Here is a 17,915-nt window from a genome sequence, read left to right on the forward strand (position 1 = left end):
AAAGGCTGGCAAAATGCTCAGCTGGAGAGCAAGAAAGGCGTTTTCTGCGTGCCGACCCTTCCCCGGGAAAGGCGGATGGGAGGAAGGGGGCGAGGTGGCGGGGCAAGAGCAGTGCCTCTTGGAGCGCAGGATCTGGTGGCTTTGTTAGCTTGGTGGGTTCAGACTGGGAAATGCACACTCAGCAGGGAAAAGGGAAGAGAGATTGGCGGCAGTTTTCTAAAAACAACACGGTTCAAGTCTCCGCGAGTGCCCCCTCGCTCACCCCGCGGAGGCACAGACGGGTCAACCCGGTCCCGGGAGCGCGCGGGGCCGCGCGGGTCCCACTAGGAAGGAGGCGGGCAGCCGTGACTCCGGGACGCCCCGGCGCTGCGCCGCGCGGTTCCACTTCTCTGTCAACCTGCCAGTTTCGGAGAGGCGCCTCTCCCTCCGAACCTCGGGCTGAGGTCGCCCGGGGTTACCCCAAATCTGACGATGCCGCTCGCCCCGAGCAGCCGAGGATTGCTACTGCCGGGGGTGCGCCTGGGACTGAGAGGAAAGCGGGGAGGAGGCGTCGCGCGCCCGCGGTAGCCAAAGCGCCCGGGCTTCTCTCCGCGGCGATGGCTCCCAGGGGTCTGCGCGGGCGCGCCTGGCGCCCGGTCTCACCCCGCCGCTGTCTCTTCCGCCCCGCCCAGGCGTTTAACTCTCGGCCTTACAGTGCCACCTTCCCACCCAGAGTCCGGGGTGGGATAGCGGGGAAGTAGGAAACCAGCTAGGGCGAAGAAGCGCTCGGGCCCGGGCGGCGGGGAAGGTTGGGGGCGGGGGGGATGACGACTCGTGCGCCCAGGAGGCCGGTCTCCAGCTTGGAGGCGGGGACTCCCCAGGCGCTGGCCCGCAAGCCCGAGGTGCAGCTTTGCACCGCGCGCGGGGATCATCTGTACCCCAGCCGGGGCGCGTCACCGCGCCCAGCCGCCACCCGCTAGAGCGGAGCCCTAGCCCGGGCCCGCGCGCGCTGGGCCGCCTCTCTCGCGTCCCGCCCCTAGTTCTTCCGCCAAAACCTTTGACCAGAGTCTTCCTGCCAACATTCCTAAATCTCTTTTGCCAGCTCTTTGCGCCAGGTAGGAATAAGGCTCTGCTTTCGGGTGTGTGCAGAAACGCCGTTCCCAGAAGGCGGCTGACCTTTTCACCTTCCCCACGAACTCCTTCGGAGGGGGCCCTGGGCATTTACCTTCTCAAGGGCCGGATTCGCAGCCAAAACCTGTTTGTTCCCTGAAATGTCCTTGCTATTCCTATCTGCAGAGGCTTTCTGCACCAGTTCCCGGAAAACCCTTCGGGGACCGAACTGGGGGGCATCCAGAGCCCACTGAGGACGCGCTGCCGTGGGAGGCGGGGGTGGGCCGGCGTGACAACGGCCTGTAGCCGGAGCGGGCACCGTGAGAGCCCGGCCAAGAGCAACACCCCGCCCCCGCCACTGTTCCTGCTCCCCAGTGATGCACAGGAGCCCCGACCGCTGGACCCCTCATTTCCAAACCCCGAGCACCTGGGCTCCGAATGAGGTGGCTGGGCGGGGTCGGGCGACGACTGCCCCCTAGCTGGAAGGCTCACCACCTTCCACCCTCCGGCGTCCCCTCTGGCCGGGAGGAGAGGACACCAGATCTTCGGCAACAATGGAGCCCGCGGCGCCCGGCGCACACCCGGGCTCGCCAGGCGCCCAGCCGCGCGCCCCGATACGGGGCAGGGAGGCCGGGCGGGGCTGCAGCACAGCATAGTCCGCGTGAGTCTACTGACTCGGCTCTACGTGGCAGCGACACTGCCGACCCTCGCCCGGCTCCGGGGTGCGTCCCCAACCCCAGCCCCTTTCCTCGGCCCCTTCGGGCCTGACCCGCAACGTCCAGGGGCGCCCTGCTGCTCCTGCCCCAGGTCACGACCCTAGGTCACGCCTTGGGCTCCTCCCGGGGGTTTCGGAGTTGGGAGAAGCAGCCGCCACCTCCCGGGCGCGCTGCCTGTCTCCGGCAGCCGACCCCCCAAAATCCTAGCGGAACTGCCCCGCTCTCCCCCGGGGGCCCGAGCGAGCATGCCGAGGTGGGCTAGCCCGACCCTGGCGCTGCCACCGACCTCGACGACCGGTTCCCCCCCAAACACATCCGCCACCCGGCCCTGGGCACGGAGTCTCGGCGCCTCCCTGCCGGGGAAGATCCCAGCAGGGCCTGTGGGAGAGACGGACAGACGGACGGGGAACGTTCAGGGAGAGAAACTTGTTCCTCCCCGTCTCTGTCAGGCAGTCGCCGGCGAGCCTGTGCGGGGAGAGGGGCGGGGGGAAGCGAGGGAAGGGCTCCAGAAGGGGAGGGGAGGAGGCGGTGGGGGAGGCGGGGGTGCAGTTGGTGAAACTCCTCCGTCTCCCGCTCATCTTTTCATTGCTTGCTCCTCTTCTTCGCGCAGACACCCCGACCTCCCTTGGGCGCCAGCTCCCCGGCTCCAACGCGTCCAGAATCAAGCCGAATTTTTTTTTTTCTTTCTGGAAATTGGCGTTGGTGTGTCTCTACGTCCCTCCTCCCCCTCCCACACCCCCACCTTTTTTTTTTTTTTTTTTTGACATGGCCCGGGCAGCGGCTCCTGGAAGAGGAACAAGTGTGGGAAAAGAGAGAGGAAACCGGAGCTAAATGACAGGATGCAGGCGACTTGAGACACAAAAAGAGGAGCGTTTCTCTCGGATCAAGGCATTGCCTCGCCGCTTTTCTTTCTCCAAAACGGTCTGAGGATTTTACAGCTCCGGGAGGAGTGAAAGCGCTCCGGATCGTGGAGATCGCCCCGGTGCTCTGTTTTCCCCGCACGTTCGGTTCTCCCGCGTTCGCCCCGGAGACCCGGCGAAGGGAGGATGGAGAAGGGGCTGCAGCTCCTGTGCGCCGCGTTAGCCCTGGTCCTCGGCGCGGCCGGCGCTTTTCGCAACGGTAAGTGACAGGCGGAGGCGCGCGGCCGCGGGGGTGAACCCGGTTCCCGGCTGCCCGCGCCCAGCTGCCGGGACCTACCGGGGAGAGCCGCCTCCCGGTGAAGGAAACTTTTAGCCAGACGGAGAAATAAAGAAGTAAGATCAGTCGTTGTAGGTAGGGCAGGGAGATTTCACGTCCTCTGACTCCCTCCTGAAGTTGGTTGTTTGGCCATGGGGTATTTCCCACCTCTGCTACAAGGCAGAGCGCCCTACCTTCCCAGATCAGCGCACCAATTATCTTAATAATGTTTCCTCCCCAAGGCAATTAGAGGAGACTCCCTTTCAAAAATATGATGGCTGTTGAAAGTTAATGAACACTTTACCGGGAGCACTTCCTGGTTCTCCGACAGCTCCCCCGAACTGATTCCTGTGGTGGGTGCCCGCAGGAGATAGCGGTTTGCGGGTGGGTGTTAGTCCCTCCTCCGCTTTTCCAAACCAGCCCTGCTCCGTCTGGAGTATGAATGAAAGTTATATCGCGTCAATAAAGGAATCTGATACACACGCTGTAAGGCACCAGGATATGTGAAAATCCCCTAACCTAGTTGCAGCTTCCACTTAGCTTTTAAAACCTCTCAGTGTTAAGTAAATGGAAGACCGTGCTGGGTTAGAAGCAGTATCCTGTAACGTAAATAGTGTGTTTTAAAATGGGATCTGGTTGTAGGCATGTTCGACTTACACTGTAAAGTAGGTGGAAGCAAGGGGGCGGGTGACATTATCTTTACAGTAAGTCTTCAGCAATTATTATTAACTAATTATCAAATATTTACTTTAGCCTGGCTTAGATTTCAATCAGAGTAATTAGAACGAGAGCCCATCCGCTACTTACCGGTGGTATATTGTTTTAATAAGAGACCACAAGTGGAGGAGTTCATACCGAGAGGAATTTAAATCACATCTTTATGATGGGCGTTAATCTCTCTAATATGCTTTTTAGAGGTTTCGTGATTGAAGCAATAGATTTCCCGAGCAGCTACCAAGCAGTGTTCTAAAAGATATGCTTGGAAGCAAAACACACACAATTGTGAATGTAGAGTTCAATTTATTAATGAACCTCAGACGATGGCATCCTTCTCTAGTCTGGCAGAGAATGAAATAACACTCACCTCCAGTTGAAAGAGCTCCAGTGGTTAGACTTTAGAAATTACAGTAACCCAACATCTGCTTCCACGGTGGCGGGTGTTCATAGGATGGATTTGAAATCCAATGCCAATAGCTTTCAGACTTTAGGCTGTGAACTCCATATGTATGTCTGTGTGTGTGTGTGTGCATGTGTGTGTGTATATACATACATGAGAGATATACATACTTCCCAATTTTCTTAGCAGAAATCTGGGGAATGCTGAGACCCTAAGCTGCAGTCAGTGACTTGACTGGTTAAACCTATGTTGCTATACTTAACAGTGACCAAAGCCAGTTAATGCCTCTAGCTCAGCAGACCTTTCCCAGCCATGTCCACCTCCTTGGAGTACCAGTGTCTGCTAAATTAATTCATTAACCTTATTTAGGACTAATGGTCCAGAATCATTAGAAACTGCTCGTTCTTAATCAAGTGTTAGAGAGATTTAACAGAGCCAGGGAGTCTAGGAGTCCACATTATCTTATTACACTGTCACTTTCTCAGAAGTCACAGATTAAAGAGCTCTGGTGTGGTACTGAGTCCACCTAAATGTCTTCTGAAGTGACTCTGTCGAGTGGCTACAAGCAGTGCTGTTTTATTTCACTCCTTAACAGATGCCAGACACTGCCATGATGTTTGTACAGAGCTGGAGGAGACTTAATGAGATGGGGTTGCTTTCCAAGTTTTCTGCACATTTAAAATAATGCAAGAGCCTCTGCAGAATAACATAACAGAGTCCAGTATGATCATTAGCTGAGATTCTGAACTCCAGTTACAACACGATTTCTTCTTGGCAAACCTTAAGCTTCTAAAAGCTAAGGCAAAGGAAACCCTTATAAGGCTATCCCCACCCCCAACAGTCTAAGAAACAAAGTCAGAAACATCTAGCAACTGAGAAAAACAAAGTAATTTATATTGTCTTCTCTTTTAATTTATGGGAAATGATTTCTGTAATGCATGTAGCTTTATGCATTTTTGATGTGCACTTCATCTTTCATTTCCATTTGACCTGGTTTTCCTGTAATAAAATTCTGTAGATTTATAAATTCATGCTGAGAGCAAAGAATGCCATTCTTTTTCCACAGGGAATCTATTAGATGCAATATTAAAATCTATATATACCATTACTGAAAATTTGTGATTGATAGGCTTATATGTTTCACTGCTTTCATACCTGTTCCTCTTAATATAGCTTATGCACCGAATTTTTATTGCTCAAAATTAAGCATCAATAAATGTGGCAGCCTTTCAGGCTGAGACTCTCTAATATGAAATCCATCATAAAAAGTGACAGTGAGGGTCCGTACTGAACAATAAAGCTGCCCAAAGACTGGTTTCTTTGGCTCTCAGTGAATCACTTCAGGTTTGGGGTTTTTTTTTTTTTTTTGAAAGGAAGGTCAAAAGTAGTTAGCTCACCTTTTCTAAAATGTGAGGGTGTAACTCACCATCTGTGATACCCAGACCTCCATGTGGGCGAGTTTTTTCCAACATGTAGGTAATTAGAATTAATCTGTGTAGCTATTTATTTTTCTTTCTGCCAGTTACTTTGATCTGGTCTCCAAAACTGAGCAACTTTCCTCGGAGCAGTAGAGCTGAATTATTTCTGCTTCACCACATCTACTTTGTTCCCTGATGCTCTGGATCTCAAAGACCAGAGATAACTCAAAATCACTTAGATTTACAGGCAGATAAGACAACAACAAAAAGGGTTTGGCTTTAAGCCAGTTGAAGTCCTGGATGACAATCCCCACTGATCAATGACACAGACCAGGCTTATCATCAAACAGCAACACAAGGGGTCGAATGGCATCTTTTAGTCGCCTTCACTTAGAACTTGCTACTTAATGTGATTACACTTCTGGGGGTATAATTAAGTCTAGCAGAAGCTCCCTGGGGACCATGTTAACATCTATTGAGGACTTAATGTTTTTAATGCTGGAAGACCTTTTTCTTGGGAGGGAACTTTGTGGGAGGTGGGGATGGAGCCCTTTCAGCTCTAAGTCCTCCTGAACCAACTTCCTGAGATCAAAGAGCCTTCTTTGGAGGCGTGTTGCTATCAGCGCCACCTGAAGGACCTGCAGGCACCTCTTGGAGCTCCCCTTAAAAACTTATGGAATGTTTAATAACCTGCCATTGATACGTAAAAGTAGAATACCTAACTGGTTGTACAGGGAACCATCTAGTACTAAAATGTTAATTTTATTGCAGATAAGTGTGGCGATACTATAAAAATTGAAAGCCCCGGGTACCTTACATCTCCTGGTTATCCTCACTCTTATCACCCAAGTGAAAAATGTGAATGGCTGATTCAGGCTCCGGACCCATACCAGAGAATCATGATTAACTTCAACCCTCACTTCGATTTGGAAGACAGAGACTGCAAGTAAGTGAAAATGTTTGAACAGGGCACCACAGCACCATCTAGTGGGCGCGGGTGTTATGGGTGGGGGGAGTCTGAACCGTCTAAGACGTAAATGGATCCAGGAGGAATTCCGATCTAGGCCAGATCGTGTGTCAATGGTATGGAAATTAAATTATGTTAAGTGATTTCTGAGTTCCCTAAACCAGGGAGATTATATTTAAATGTGTAATCTCTCATAGTCTTTTTCTTGTTAGCACTTTTGGTTGGGGAACTTGTGTTAAGAAAAGTGTATTTAGGTTTCTTTTTTTCCTGGAAAGGCGAAGAATTAGAAACCCAACCTCTTGCTTTTTATTAAATATTGTGAGTCTCTAACATGCAGTGCATTGGCAGACAGTGAGGTTGGGGTTTTTTTGAACAAATCTGGGGCATATTTTGTGATTGAAGAACTGTGTTTATCTTACTGAGTTTGACATCACCAAAGCAAATTGTCAGTGGGGAAAAAAAAAACATGGCATACAGAGTAAGTCTAATGAAGGACTTTTATAGTAGATTAATGATCACAAGTCTCTTATGAAAAATGCTAAAAAATTGTTAATTCACAATAATATGATGTTTGTTCATGTGCTTTAGCCTTCCTATCTCTTTCAATGGTTAAGTTACTAATAATCAATTTTTGCCAGGTTTCATTACTATAAAAACATTATCAGTAGAGAAACAGAATAAATTATAAATCATCACTTTGTATGAAAGAATTGTGCGTAAGTTTTGCTTTCCACAGTTGGAAGGTATGTTTTAACAATGCAGGCAGCAGTTCACGCGGGTCCAAATTTGCTTTCCTCACTGGACATCCAGCAGACCACCTGGCTCTGTCATGTCCACCTCATCCGGTTCTACCATGCTGTGTATTCTCCAGAGACCTGAGCCTGAATATCAACCTCTAATGACGTTTAGACATTTTAATCTCACTTCTAAAGTGTTTCTCAAGGACTGATAGGTTTTCCCAAGTTTTAAAATCAGTCTGTTTGATATAACTATATACAGTGTAGGCTACTATTTCCATTGGATAACATTATTATGCAGGCAGATTCATTATTTAAAATATTTTCTTTACAAACACATAATAACCCTTGTAGAGAAGAACAGAATAGTATGAAAATGTTCCCACCTGTCGGAAGTCCTCCAGAACCTGTTGGATTCTGGGGGTAAACTAGTTTTTCATGGCCAGGGAAATGACATCATCTGGTTAATTCAACATCTGGTGCCTGGAGAATTAGCATACATTCATGTGCTGTTGATCAATTTCCAAATAATCAGCAGACACTACAGTAAAATTATGCCAATTTCGATTTAATCTTTGTTCTGTGATTCAGAAGTGCTTCAGGGCATTATATTGACTTTTTAATCTTGTGTGAAAGCTGCCATTAATAAAGTGTTCCAGTAACTTCTTGGAAATGGGAAATTCATTCTCTCTCCTTTTTTTAAGCCAATATTCTGTATGGTGGTTTTTACAATGTCTATTGCGAGACAACCTGAAGATTTATTTTCCATTTCATTTATTTTGTTTTGTGTTATGTTTTTGCATCTTGACAATACTTAAACTGCTAGAGGGGGCTTCCCTGGTGGTTCAGTGTTAAAGAATCCATCTGCCAATACAGGAGACTTGAGTTTGATCCCTGGGTTGGGATGATCCCCTGGAGAAGGAAATGGTGACCCACTCCAGTATTCGTGGCCTGGGAAATCCCATAGACAGAGTAACCTGGTGGGCTATAGTCTATGGTGTCTCAAAAGAATCGGAAGTGACTTAGTGAGTAAGCAACAACAAGGAGCTGCTATAGGAGATATTTTTAAGAAACTCTGGTAAAACACACTCAAGTAATAGCATTATTCCTCAAAATAAGGTGCTATTAGATTCCAGGAAACTCATGTTTGCTGATTTCTGATCTGAGAGTCTTGACCATGTACATGTGTCATATAATAAAGAATTCAGAGTAGTTATTCGAAGTTGTGTGCTGGTCAATGTTAGCAACTGGATTTGAGGAGGGGATGGGTCAAGTCTGGATCTATGGTATTTACCAATTTCTGTAGTGAAAATTTTCTCTACACGGCCAATTTCAAACCACCCAGTGTGTCACTATGCACAGATTTGCAAAAAGATGTGCACATTTGATTCTCATGAGTTGGTGTGAGCTGGCTCCAACACCCAACTGCACAGGTGTGGAAGAAGGGGAAGCCAGTTGCATGAATTAATGTATGGAAAGTGTTTGTAAGCATCTGGCACATGTGTGCATGCTAAGTCGCTTCAGTCATATCTGACTCTGTGTGACCCCATGGACTATAGCCCACCAGGCTCCTCTGTCCATGGGATTCTCCAGGCAAGAACACTGCCATGCTCTCCTCCAGGAGAATCTTCCCCTCCAGGGAATCTGGCACATAGCAGACCTTAAATAATTATCTGCCATATCATGGTGTGAGGTCGAGCATGGTGGGAGCAGGGGGCAGCTTTTTTGTTAGTTTTGTTTTTAAAGATAATAAGAAAAGGGGATCACTATAACTCAGAGTAAAGGACCATTTTAATGATATCAGCAAGAAACTGGCCAATAAGACTGTTTCTGTAATTATGATGGTGAGTTTTGTGTTTTAATGCTTCAGAGTAAGGTGGTTTCTTAATTGTAGTAAGTGAGGATTTGTTCTCTGTGAAGAAGCCATCTCCTGACCAGTCTTGAAGGCTGATATATTTAGCTTGCTGTAGTCAGTGGAGATTATGGTCCTGGAGAATATATCTGTGCCCTGTTTTCAAGTGTTGCTGCCTGACATTTTATCAATAGAAATTCCCAAAATGATATAGGAAGACCAACTTAGGACATTTGCCATCACTATCTTCTCTGCCTGGATCCACATGACTCCTAGTTATTGTTGAAGTTTGCAGTTGAAAATTCAACAAATGCGGCACAATTCTTTTCTCCTTTGGTAAAGATTGTGAGAAGAGTCCACAGCTTTAAAATCTATAGGGGATTATAATTCTCTAGAGGAATGGAAAGCACCAGAAACTCCTGTCAGAAGAAATTCATAGACTTCAGTTTATGTGGGATGTGCAAAAATATAGATTTGGGGGTTTTGATGGATTGTGGGCTTGTTTTATTTATAGTAAATGACAGAGTTTGGGTGGACTGTGGAATTCTTTTGTTTACAATAAGCAACTTCCAAAAATGTATCTGAGATGACACATCGCGTTCAGAGAACTGGTAAGCTCCTACTGATCGTGTCTGTTAAGAACAAGTTGTTTGTATTATTTGAGATGCTTAACGTCTCCCTGTTTCAGCTGTATCTAATACCAGTCAGGAGGACTTGCTGTACCATGATGTCGTAAGATAAAATAGGGTAGTGGACATGAAAGCCCTTTGAAAACTGGAACTTTCACTTTAGAAACTCCCCTCGGAAGCAGTTGTTATATTATTAGGCTATCTTTAAGAACTTGGTGATTATTAGAACATTCAGATTTAGGAAGCTAGGCAAACTAAATATACTGATCCAGTAGTGGGATCATCTGCATATAATACACTCTGCATTTCCCTTGAAACTGTCAGTATTTGAATAGTCAGCTTTCACAGTGGGAAAGCTCAAGAAATCAATTCCTTCATGCATCTGCTTGTGGCAAAAACATCCTGGAGACCAAAGTAGTCAGTTGTTTCTTAGAGCGTAGGGATAAATAAATAATTAAATAGACAAGTTCTGGTAGGAAAAATATTTTTATTTTGCTTTTTATTTTTTGGTTTTCTTTATCGTGAAATGAAGATATCCTCTCATAATTTTAACCACGCAGTGAAATGCACACAACTTTTCTTGTGAAGAATGCCAAGTCTGGCCCAGTACATAATTAACTTATGCTAACTTTGCAAAAAGGTTTTTTTACAGTGGATGTCAAGGGGGGATAGTTCCTTTAGGAAAATGTCCAAGTTGTGTTTGGCAGCTTTAAAAATCAACCATCTATGTGTAGGCCACCCCTGAATCAGGTTTCATTGCAAATAAGCATCAAAAATATTGGCACTTCCTGAATTCTTTCACTGAACAAGGTGTGGTATCAGTCCATCCATGGGGCCAGAGAGCATCTGTCTTGGGGCTAACCTTGTGCTGGGATTTCTAGCTAAATAGACTGCCTAGTTTTACTGTAATGTTGATACCAGAGGAGGCTAGAGAATGTTCTGAGTGGAGAAGACGTTGAGGGAAAAAGAGGAATCGATTTCTCTCTTTTGCACCAGCAAACTCCTCCATGCTTGTGAAGTGTCAAAGTGGAGCCAAAAGCAGAGAAGAAAGAAAAAGCCACCTGCTGAGTGTTTGTCAGAAAGCAGTGTTCATTGTGCACTGAAAATGGTGTTCAGTATTCACATTGAGCTGGTTGGGTCTTACTCCACTGGGGTTTCCTTCAGTGGTAAAGCGGACATCTTGACTCTCATAAAACTTTATATCTGCATAATAAACAAGAATGTCATTGATACAGTAGTTAGAATTTATGGCGTTTTTCCGGTTTCCCAGCAATGCAAACTATCAGCATGATAATTTATAATGGTTTGTGACAAATACTGCTGAGCAAAGAGGTGTGTGGTTACATTCAGATCAGATGTCGTCATCTGGGGAGCAATAAAAATTTCACAGACATTGGGTTAAAAACATTAAGAAAATGAATGTGAATCTCCAGAAAGAGAGCCTGAAAAAGTGGCGGTGATGGGCGAGAAGTGAGGTCTTCTGAGTGACAAGTTCCTGACTTCATTGCCTGATTTGTCAGGGCTGTTTTGTAGGGTTGCATCAAGACACCAGACTAATTATTACCCATAGAAGCTTTTCTATATCCAGTTTAGATTTGTAGTCTCTCTCTTCTGTAGTCAATAATTCAGTGTCTTTTTCTTAATTCAACACAGTCAAAGGAAGATTTTACTCTAGTAACTTCATATGAAATTTAGACACAATAGAACTTAATTAAATAGTGATGATATTCAAGTTTGGGGCTTTGTTGGAATAAATCACACATTGTATCTTTGACACTACTTTTAAAATTTCCTAAGTTGTTATAAACTTTGAAACACCATTTATTTTCATAGAATATAAACTCACTGAAGGAAAATTAATCTGCCCTTAGTTCCTCAAATCTGATTATTCCTGAAAATGTAATTATACAATGGTCACTTTGTCATTTATAGGGAACTCTAAGTTCCATTTTTGGTTTCCCTAAGTAATATTTTTTGCTTGATATTTGCTTTGTTTGGCATAGATTTTTGTATTAATTTTCATTTTTAGAATTGCATTAAGGTACTTTTTATCCTGATTAGGGAGTTTTTGTATCTGAGGCATGGGTGTTTCCCCTAGTCCTACTCTTGGGTTTTTGAGCATCACTTAGACCAAATCAAACAAAGACCTTATTTTTATGGAAAACAGTGGGTATTCTCTGCCAAAGTACTTCTCTTTTTTTCTTTGTGAAATATAAAAGTCTATTAAATTATAATCTCTATCTAGAAAAATATACAAAGTAACATTTGATGCAATTTTACAATGGGAGCATATTCATGTAAACAGTTTAGAATCAGAGCAAACATCTCCAACTTCTTAGTAAGAGGTCGCCTTCTGTCCACTGTCAGTCTCTGACCTTTGGCCTCAAGGGCAACTGCTGTCCTGACTTGTGTAATTCCATTTTTATAAATTTCAAAATCAGACAAAACTCAACAATAGTCTTGAAGTCTGTATGTACCATCCTTTGAAAATAGTCATATTCTTTGGAATGGGGATAGAAAAAAAATGTGTACTGTTCTAATCAGAAAGTACAACTGAAGTATTTTTCTTATATTTTTTTAATGACAATTATAGAAATATATTTATTGCTTTACTATGGTTATGTTCAAAGAAGCACAAAACTGTTGGTCTGGAGCCTGATTTTTATGCAAGGGAAATTCAGAATGATCTTTCTTTGCTTTATTTTCCCTCATCTTTTCATTGTTGATTTCGGTCTCAAGTAACTTCCCAATATGGGCAATATGAGAGGCACCACCACCAAACTAAATTCAATTAAAATACTATTGAATGGGTAAAAAATGAACTCTTCTCAGAACAGTGGAGGTCAGGGTTGTTGCTACCACCTGCAGCATCCTTGTTTGCTGCACAGGCAGATAATTATCTACTTTCTGCCTTTTGATTTCTTTCTCCATTAGCAGTGATTTAATTTGAACAGAACCCCACGTGTTTAATAAAATTAATTTCCTTTATTATTTCTTCCTATGAGCAATCACATTGGATCATAATGAATTTTTAGTATTACTAGGTTGTCCGGGGGTGGGGAGGGCGTTTCTGTAATTCGAAAGAAGCAACCTTTATGAGAAGCTAAAAGAGAAGATTAGTTGAAATCTTATCAAATTGAATCAACATGTGCATGGCATTTCCAACCAGATCTCACTTTGAGGAGGAGGCACTTCAGAATCGATCCAAGGGAGACATATGCCTTCAACCAGCATGCGTATTCTCAGCTCCTTCCCTTCCAGCATAAAACTTGATACTTGCATGCATGCTGACATCCTTCGGCAGAAGCACACACACAAACATATGCGTGTGTGTGCTTGCGAGGAAGGCTATAAAATGAACTTAACTAATGGCCATTGTAGGATTCATCAAGGCTGATCATTAAGCCTAAAGAAAAATAAGAGACAAGATTAGTGTTCAGATCAGGTTCCAAATGCGTCTTAATTGGCTGTTTGTAATCAATCCTGATTGTAGGAGTCAGTAAGTTGGCAGAACATAGCCCCTCCAAAGAAAAATTTCCCTGCTCTTCTCTGGTTAATTGAACTGTGTCCAGTGTCCAGGTCAGTTAGGATGACAAGCGGTCGAGGTAGCTCTCAGACTGGCTGTGAAGCAGCGCCAAACACACCATGATGGCTTATGGTTGAAATCATTTAGTATCTACAGATAGCTTAGAAATGAACTGCTTTCATTCAGAATTCTACTCAATTTTGCAGCAGCACAGACAGAAACAAAACAAAACAAAACAAAACAAAACTGGCTTCTGGCCATTCCGTTGCTTCTAAAATAGTTTTTCTCCTCATCAAGCCCAGGTCTGTATTGTACACATCTTGTATCATATTTATGTGCAACATGTTTTTTTCTCCTTTAAATAATCAGTAGAGTGTTTACAAAGGAGTCATCATGTTCTTATTGTTGGGTCTTCTGTGGCTGCCATAAGCTTTCTAAACACCCTAGGCTTCATCTCACTTAATCTTTTTTTTAAGACTTTTTTTTTGATATGTACCATTTTAAAAGTCTTTATTGAATTTGTTACAATATTATTTCTGTTTTGGTTTTTTGCCTAGGAGTCATGTGGGATCTTAGCTCCCCTACCAGGGGTCAAACCCACACCCCATCCATTGGAAGGTAAACTCTTAACTATTTGACCACTAGGGAAGTCCCTGTCTCAATCTTTGTATACCCATTTTGCAGATGATACTACTGGCGCTTAGGGAAGTTAGATTAACTGAGCCCAAATGCTCAGCTGCTGCCCCAAATACCTTTCTATCTTTGTGATCAAAGGGACTTGGGATATACTTTTAGAATGAGAAAATTCACATGAAAATTACTAGATTATTTTTTACTTAGCTCTCATTTTCTTCCATGACACACCCAAAAGTTTAAATACAAACCAGTTAATTCTGAAGGACTTAATTTTTAAACACTTAGTTCAGATTAAGTGAAGCCTTGTGCACAGAAACTTCCAACCAATTGACAATCTTTCCACTGAGTCAAAACTTGTCTTAACTTATCAATAAAATTCACAGTGGAGTGGGGAAGGGTAATATCTAAATTCTGGGTCCTTTGGTTGACGAAATTTGAAAACACAAAACACACATAAATATAACATTTATTTGAAGCCTGGAAACCAGGCAGCACAAAGTTTCCATTTATACAGTTGGTTCGAGGGACAAAGGATATATATACCAGCTGTATACCAGATCCTTACAAGCCCAGGAGGAAGAAGACTGGGTTCTCTTCCAAACTCCCCTCATTTGCTTCATCTCAGGCGAATAGTGGAAAAGTTTTGCTTTCCCAAAGCTTCCCTGTTGTCAGATTTCAATACTTGTGTTGGCCGCAGTGATACTGAAAGGGTTAAAGAGAGAATGTTTGCTCAAGGCACTGGATTCCTCTGAGAAACAGAACAGTGTTTTTTGAGAAAAAACAGACACTCCAGAGTATTTTGTTTTTATCTGTTCAGATACTTGTACAAACAGCCGGCCAGGTTGGAGGTGATGGCTTGTTGCTTCTGTGATAGATTGACATGTCATGGAGAGCTTGACCTGTCCCATCTGAAAGAGGATGCTAAATGTCTCTCCATTCAAGTTCTTATATTTCTTTAGAATAGCCAGAGCAGGCAAAGGCAAGTCAGTGTAGTCACGATTCCAACTCCCCATCTGACTCTCCAGCCACTAGATGCTGTGAGCTGGTCAGCTATTGTGTATGATACCCTTGGTCAGTGAAATGGAATGGTAAAACCTAAGATGTAGTCAAAATCTTAGTCTTGGCCAGACAGCTTTAAAAAATTAGAAGTACTAAATTTAAAGACAAAAGAACACACTCTTGACTCAAAGAAAATGAAGGATGCGGAACCCCAGAACAACTTGGTAACACTAGGTTGACTTGGTCTGATTCCGGATTATTTTGTTTTTCAGGTGTCGTGACGCCTACAAGGGGTAGCCCATCATTTGATTTTTCAGTGAAGGTTGTTGACACTGCGCTAAGGGAAGTGGGAGGTGGGGTTAGCACTGATTAGAATTTTCCTTTTGTTCCCGTCAAGGAAAAAAGTCTGCATTTTCCTTACTTTTTATTCCAGTGCCAATTTCTTTGTCCCTGGCTAGGGTCACTGCTGAGTAACCATTAGGCTATATCGGGTCAGTCCTGCAGGACACCTCCTCACCTCCTTCTGTAGCTGTGTTAGCATCATACCTTGTGTGTGTTAGTTCATTAACATGAGCTGGGGATTTCTGATTGTCAGGGGACCATGTTAGCAGCTCCCTATGAAAAAGTGTTCTGGTGAAAATTAGAGACATGGGTTATAATTGCCCTCTGCCATGCATTCCCATCTGTGAGACAGGACACAGGTCCTATGGGCCAGGTTGTAGTCTATTAATGGCTTGGTTATACCACCATTAATATGATGGTTTCGACAGTGTTAATCACTATGGCTCAGGAAGACAGAACGACATCATTGTCTGTGTGGACCTAGACACAGCTTCAACTAATCTTTTTCCTTCTCTTTCTGAAGAAAACAAAATGCTTTCCTTCCTCTACCAAACTCAGTAACACAGCATGGATGAGATAATGTAGGTGGAAATATCTTAGGAATACAAGAGAGATATGTTAAATAAAGCCTAGGTATTACTCTAACGGGAAGTGCATCCGCAGGTTTTGTTCCTTAAAATAAGTTCAGACTGTAAACAATAAAGTCTGCATCCTTGGGAGGAGACACTTATAAATATTTCAAGAACACGGCGCATCTCCACAATAGAGATGGTATCTCACGCTCAGCGTGTATTCAGCCAACAAGAATTTCTGAATGTTCTTACAGTGAGTTGGCTGGTTAAATGTGTCATAATTGCAGTCTTCTAAAAATCTACACTACTATGGATAAAATAGATAATAAGGCCCTACTATATAGCACAGGGTACTCTTCTTAATACTCTGTACTGATCTATACTGGAAAAAATTTTTTTAAAGCGTAGACATACATATATGTATAAATGATCACCTTGCTGTACAGCAGAAACTTAAAACATTTTAAATCAACTGTACTCCAGTAATGGAGAAGGCAATGACCCCACTCCAGTACTCTTGCCTGGAAAATCCCACGGACGGAGAAGCCTGGTAGGCTGCAGTCCATGGGGTCGCTAAGAGTCAGACACGACTGAGCAACTTCCCTTTCACTTTTCAGTTTCATGCATTGGAGAAGGAAATGGCAACTCACTCCAGTGTTCTTGCCTGGAGAATCCCAGGGACGGGGGAGCCTGGTGGGCTGCCGTCTATGGGGTCACACAGAGTCGGACACAACTGAAGCGACTTAGCAGCAGTACTCCAATAAAATTTTTTTTTTAATTAAAGGTGAAAATAAAAATCTAGGTGGGTTTCTGGGAAGTTCAAGGAAGATGCTCATTGTCACAAACTAGATAAAAGCTTTCATAGCCTTTAAAAAGTCATTATTTGCTCAGGTGTGCCTTTGGAAAACTTATAAACATTGGGTTGGCCAAACCATTCATTTGGGGTTTTCCCATAAACTGTTACTCAAATGAACTTTTTAGCGACCCCAATATATTCAACACAATCCAATAAGAGACCAGCCTTTCCTTTAAGACAAGAGCCAGTGTCATGGTGATTATTACAACAGGGCTGTCCCTTCCTCCCAATCAGAGAAAAAAAATAGTGCCCATATGGTTTGGTCCAAGAGTAGGGAACTACATGGATTTTGTATTATAAATTCATACAGAAAAGCAGCAGGGAAAACCATGCTTTAAAATTGACGGTCCCTCCCACCATCCCCACTTTCCCTTGGTTTCTAGCAGCCTCCGCCCTTTGCATCTTGCCGTCTCCTCCCACCATGTCGGATTAGGACAGATTTCTCAAAAGTGAGGGAGTTCTCAGTAGCCTCAAGAAAAAGCCCATCCACAGGAAGGCGCTTAGGATAGCGGCTGAGAAGAGATGACTGTGTTGGTCTCTTCGGCCCACTCCGCCCTCAAGAATGCTCGTATGTGATAAAATGCAGCCTCTCTGGGTCCCCCAGCCCTGCTTTCCTTTGAAATGACCACAGCTGTGTTTGGCTGGGAGTCCAACAGAAGGGGTTTGCTTCCCTTCTTGTGGGACCATGTAGACCGCCCGGGTCCAGTAGATTCTGTAGGACTTTCTACTCATGAGTAAAAGAAACACTTCTTGAACCTGTTACCCCTCAAAGAAAACTTTCGCCTCTCTTTCCTATGACTGCCAAGGGCTTTGAATGTGGTGTCTACACCCCAGAACTCCACTTTCTCCTTAAACCCTTTCCAGCCTGATTCCTCTCCCCTCCATTTGACTGAATTTTTTGCTCAAATCTTAGGTCCCAATAACTAGTCTCATGCCACAAACCACTGGCCTTTTCTTGGTTCAGATTTCTTCACCCTTTTCACAACATGATCCAGAACCTCGGATCTTTCTTCTCTCCTGAGTCTCATGGCCCTGCGCCATCTTGGTTTCATCGCCACTTCTCTGGCCACTTCCCATTGTGGCTAGTTTCTCTTTATCTTCCAACATTTGAATACAGGCCTTTGCCAAGGTTTAGACTTGACCCCAAATACCTTCTCCCCAAGTTGCCTTTTTGAGCCACTCAGCTCAGATTATACCAAGATTTCTGTCCACCTCGATTTGGCCTACAGCATTATGTGTGTGTGCTGTGTGCAAATTCGTGTCCAATTCTTTTTGAGACCATG

At 44.3% G+C, this 17,915-nt stretch overlaps 1 protein-coding gene across 4 annotated transcripts in view; it reads left to right on the forward strand.

The window, feature by feature from the left end:
* Window positions 1–1,664: 1,664 nt before the first annotated feature.
* The window catches only part of NRP1 (neuropilin 1), a 147,906-nt gene continuing 131,655 nt past the window's right edge, over window positions 1,665–17,915 (forward strand). For all 4 annotated transcript variants that reach the window (XM_070380974.1, XM_070380976.1, XM_005890178.3 and 1 more), the window contains exons 1-3: window positions 1,665–1,811; window positions 2,416–2,924; window positions 6,288–6,462. In XM_070380974.1, the coding sequence (XP_070237075.1) occupies window positions 2,852–2,924; window positions 6,288–6,462 (248 nt within the window). In that variant the 5' untranslated portion in view covers window positions 1,665–1,811; window positions 2,416–2,851. The remainder of the gene's footprint in view (window positions 1,812–2,415; window positions 2,925–6,287; window positions 6,463–17,915) is intronic.

Source organism: Bos mutus, chromosome 13 (assembly GCF_027580195.1).
Source record: "Bos mutus isolate GX-2022 chromosome 13, NWIPB_WYAK_1.1, whole genome shotgun sequence".
Classification (NCBI taxonomy): Eukaryota; Metazoa; Chordata; class Mammalia; order Artiodactyla; family Bovidae; genus Bos; species Bos mutus.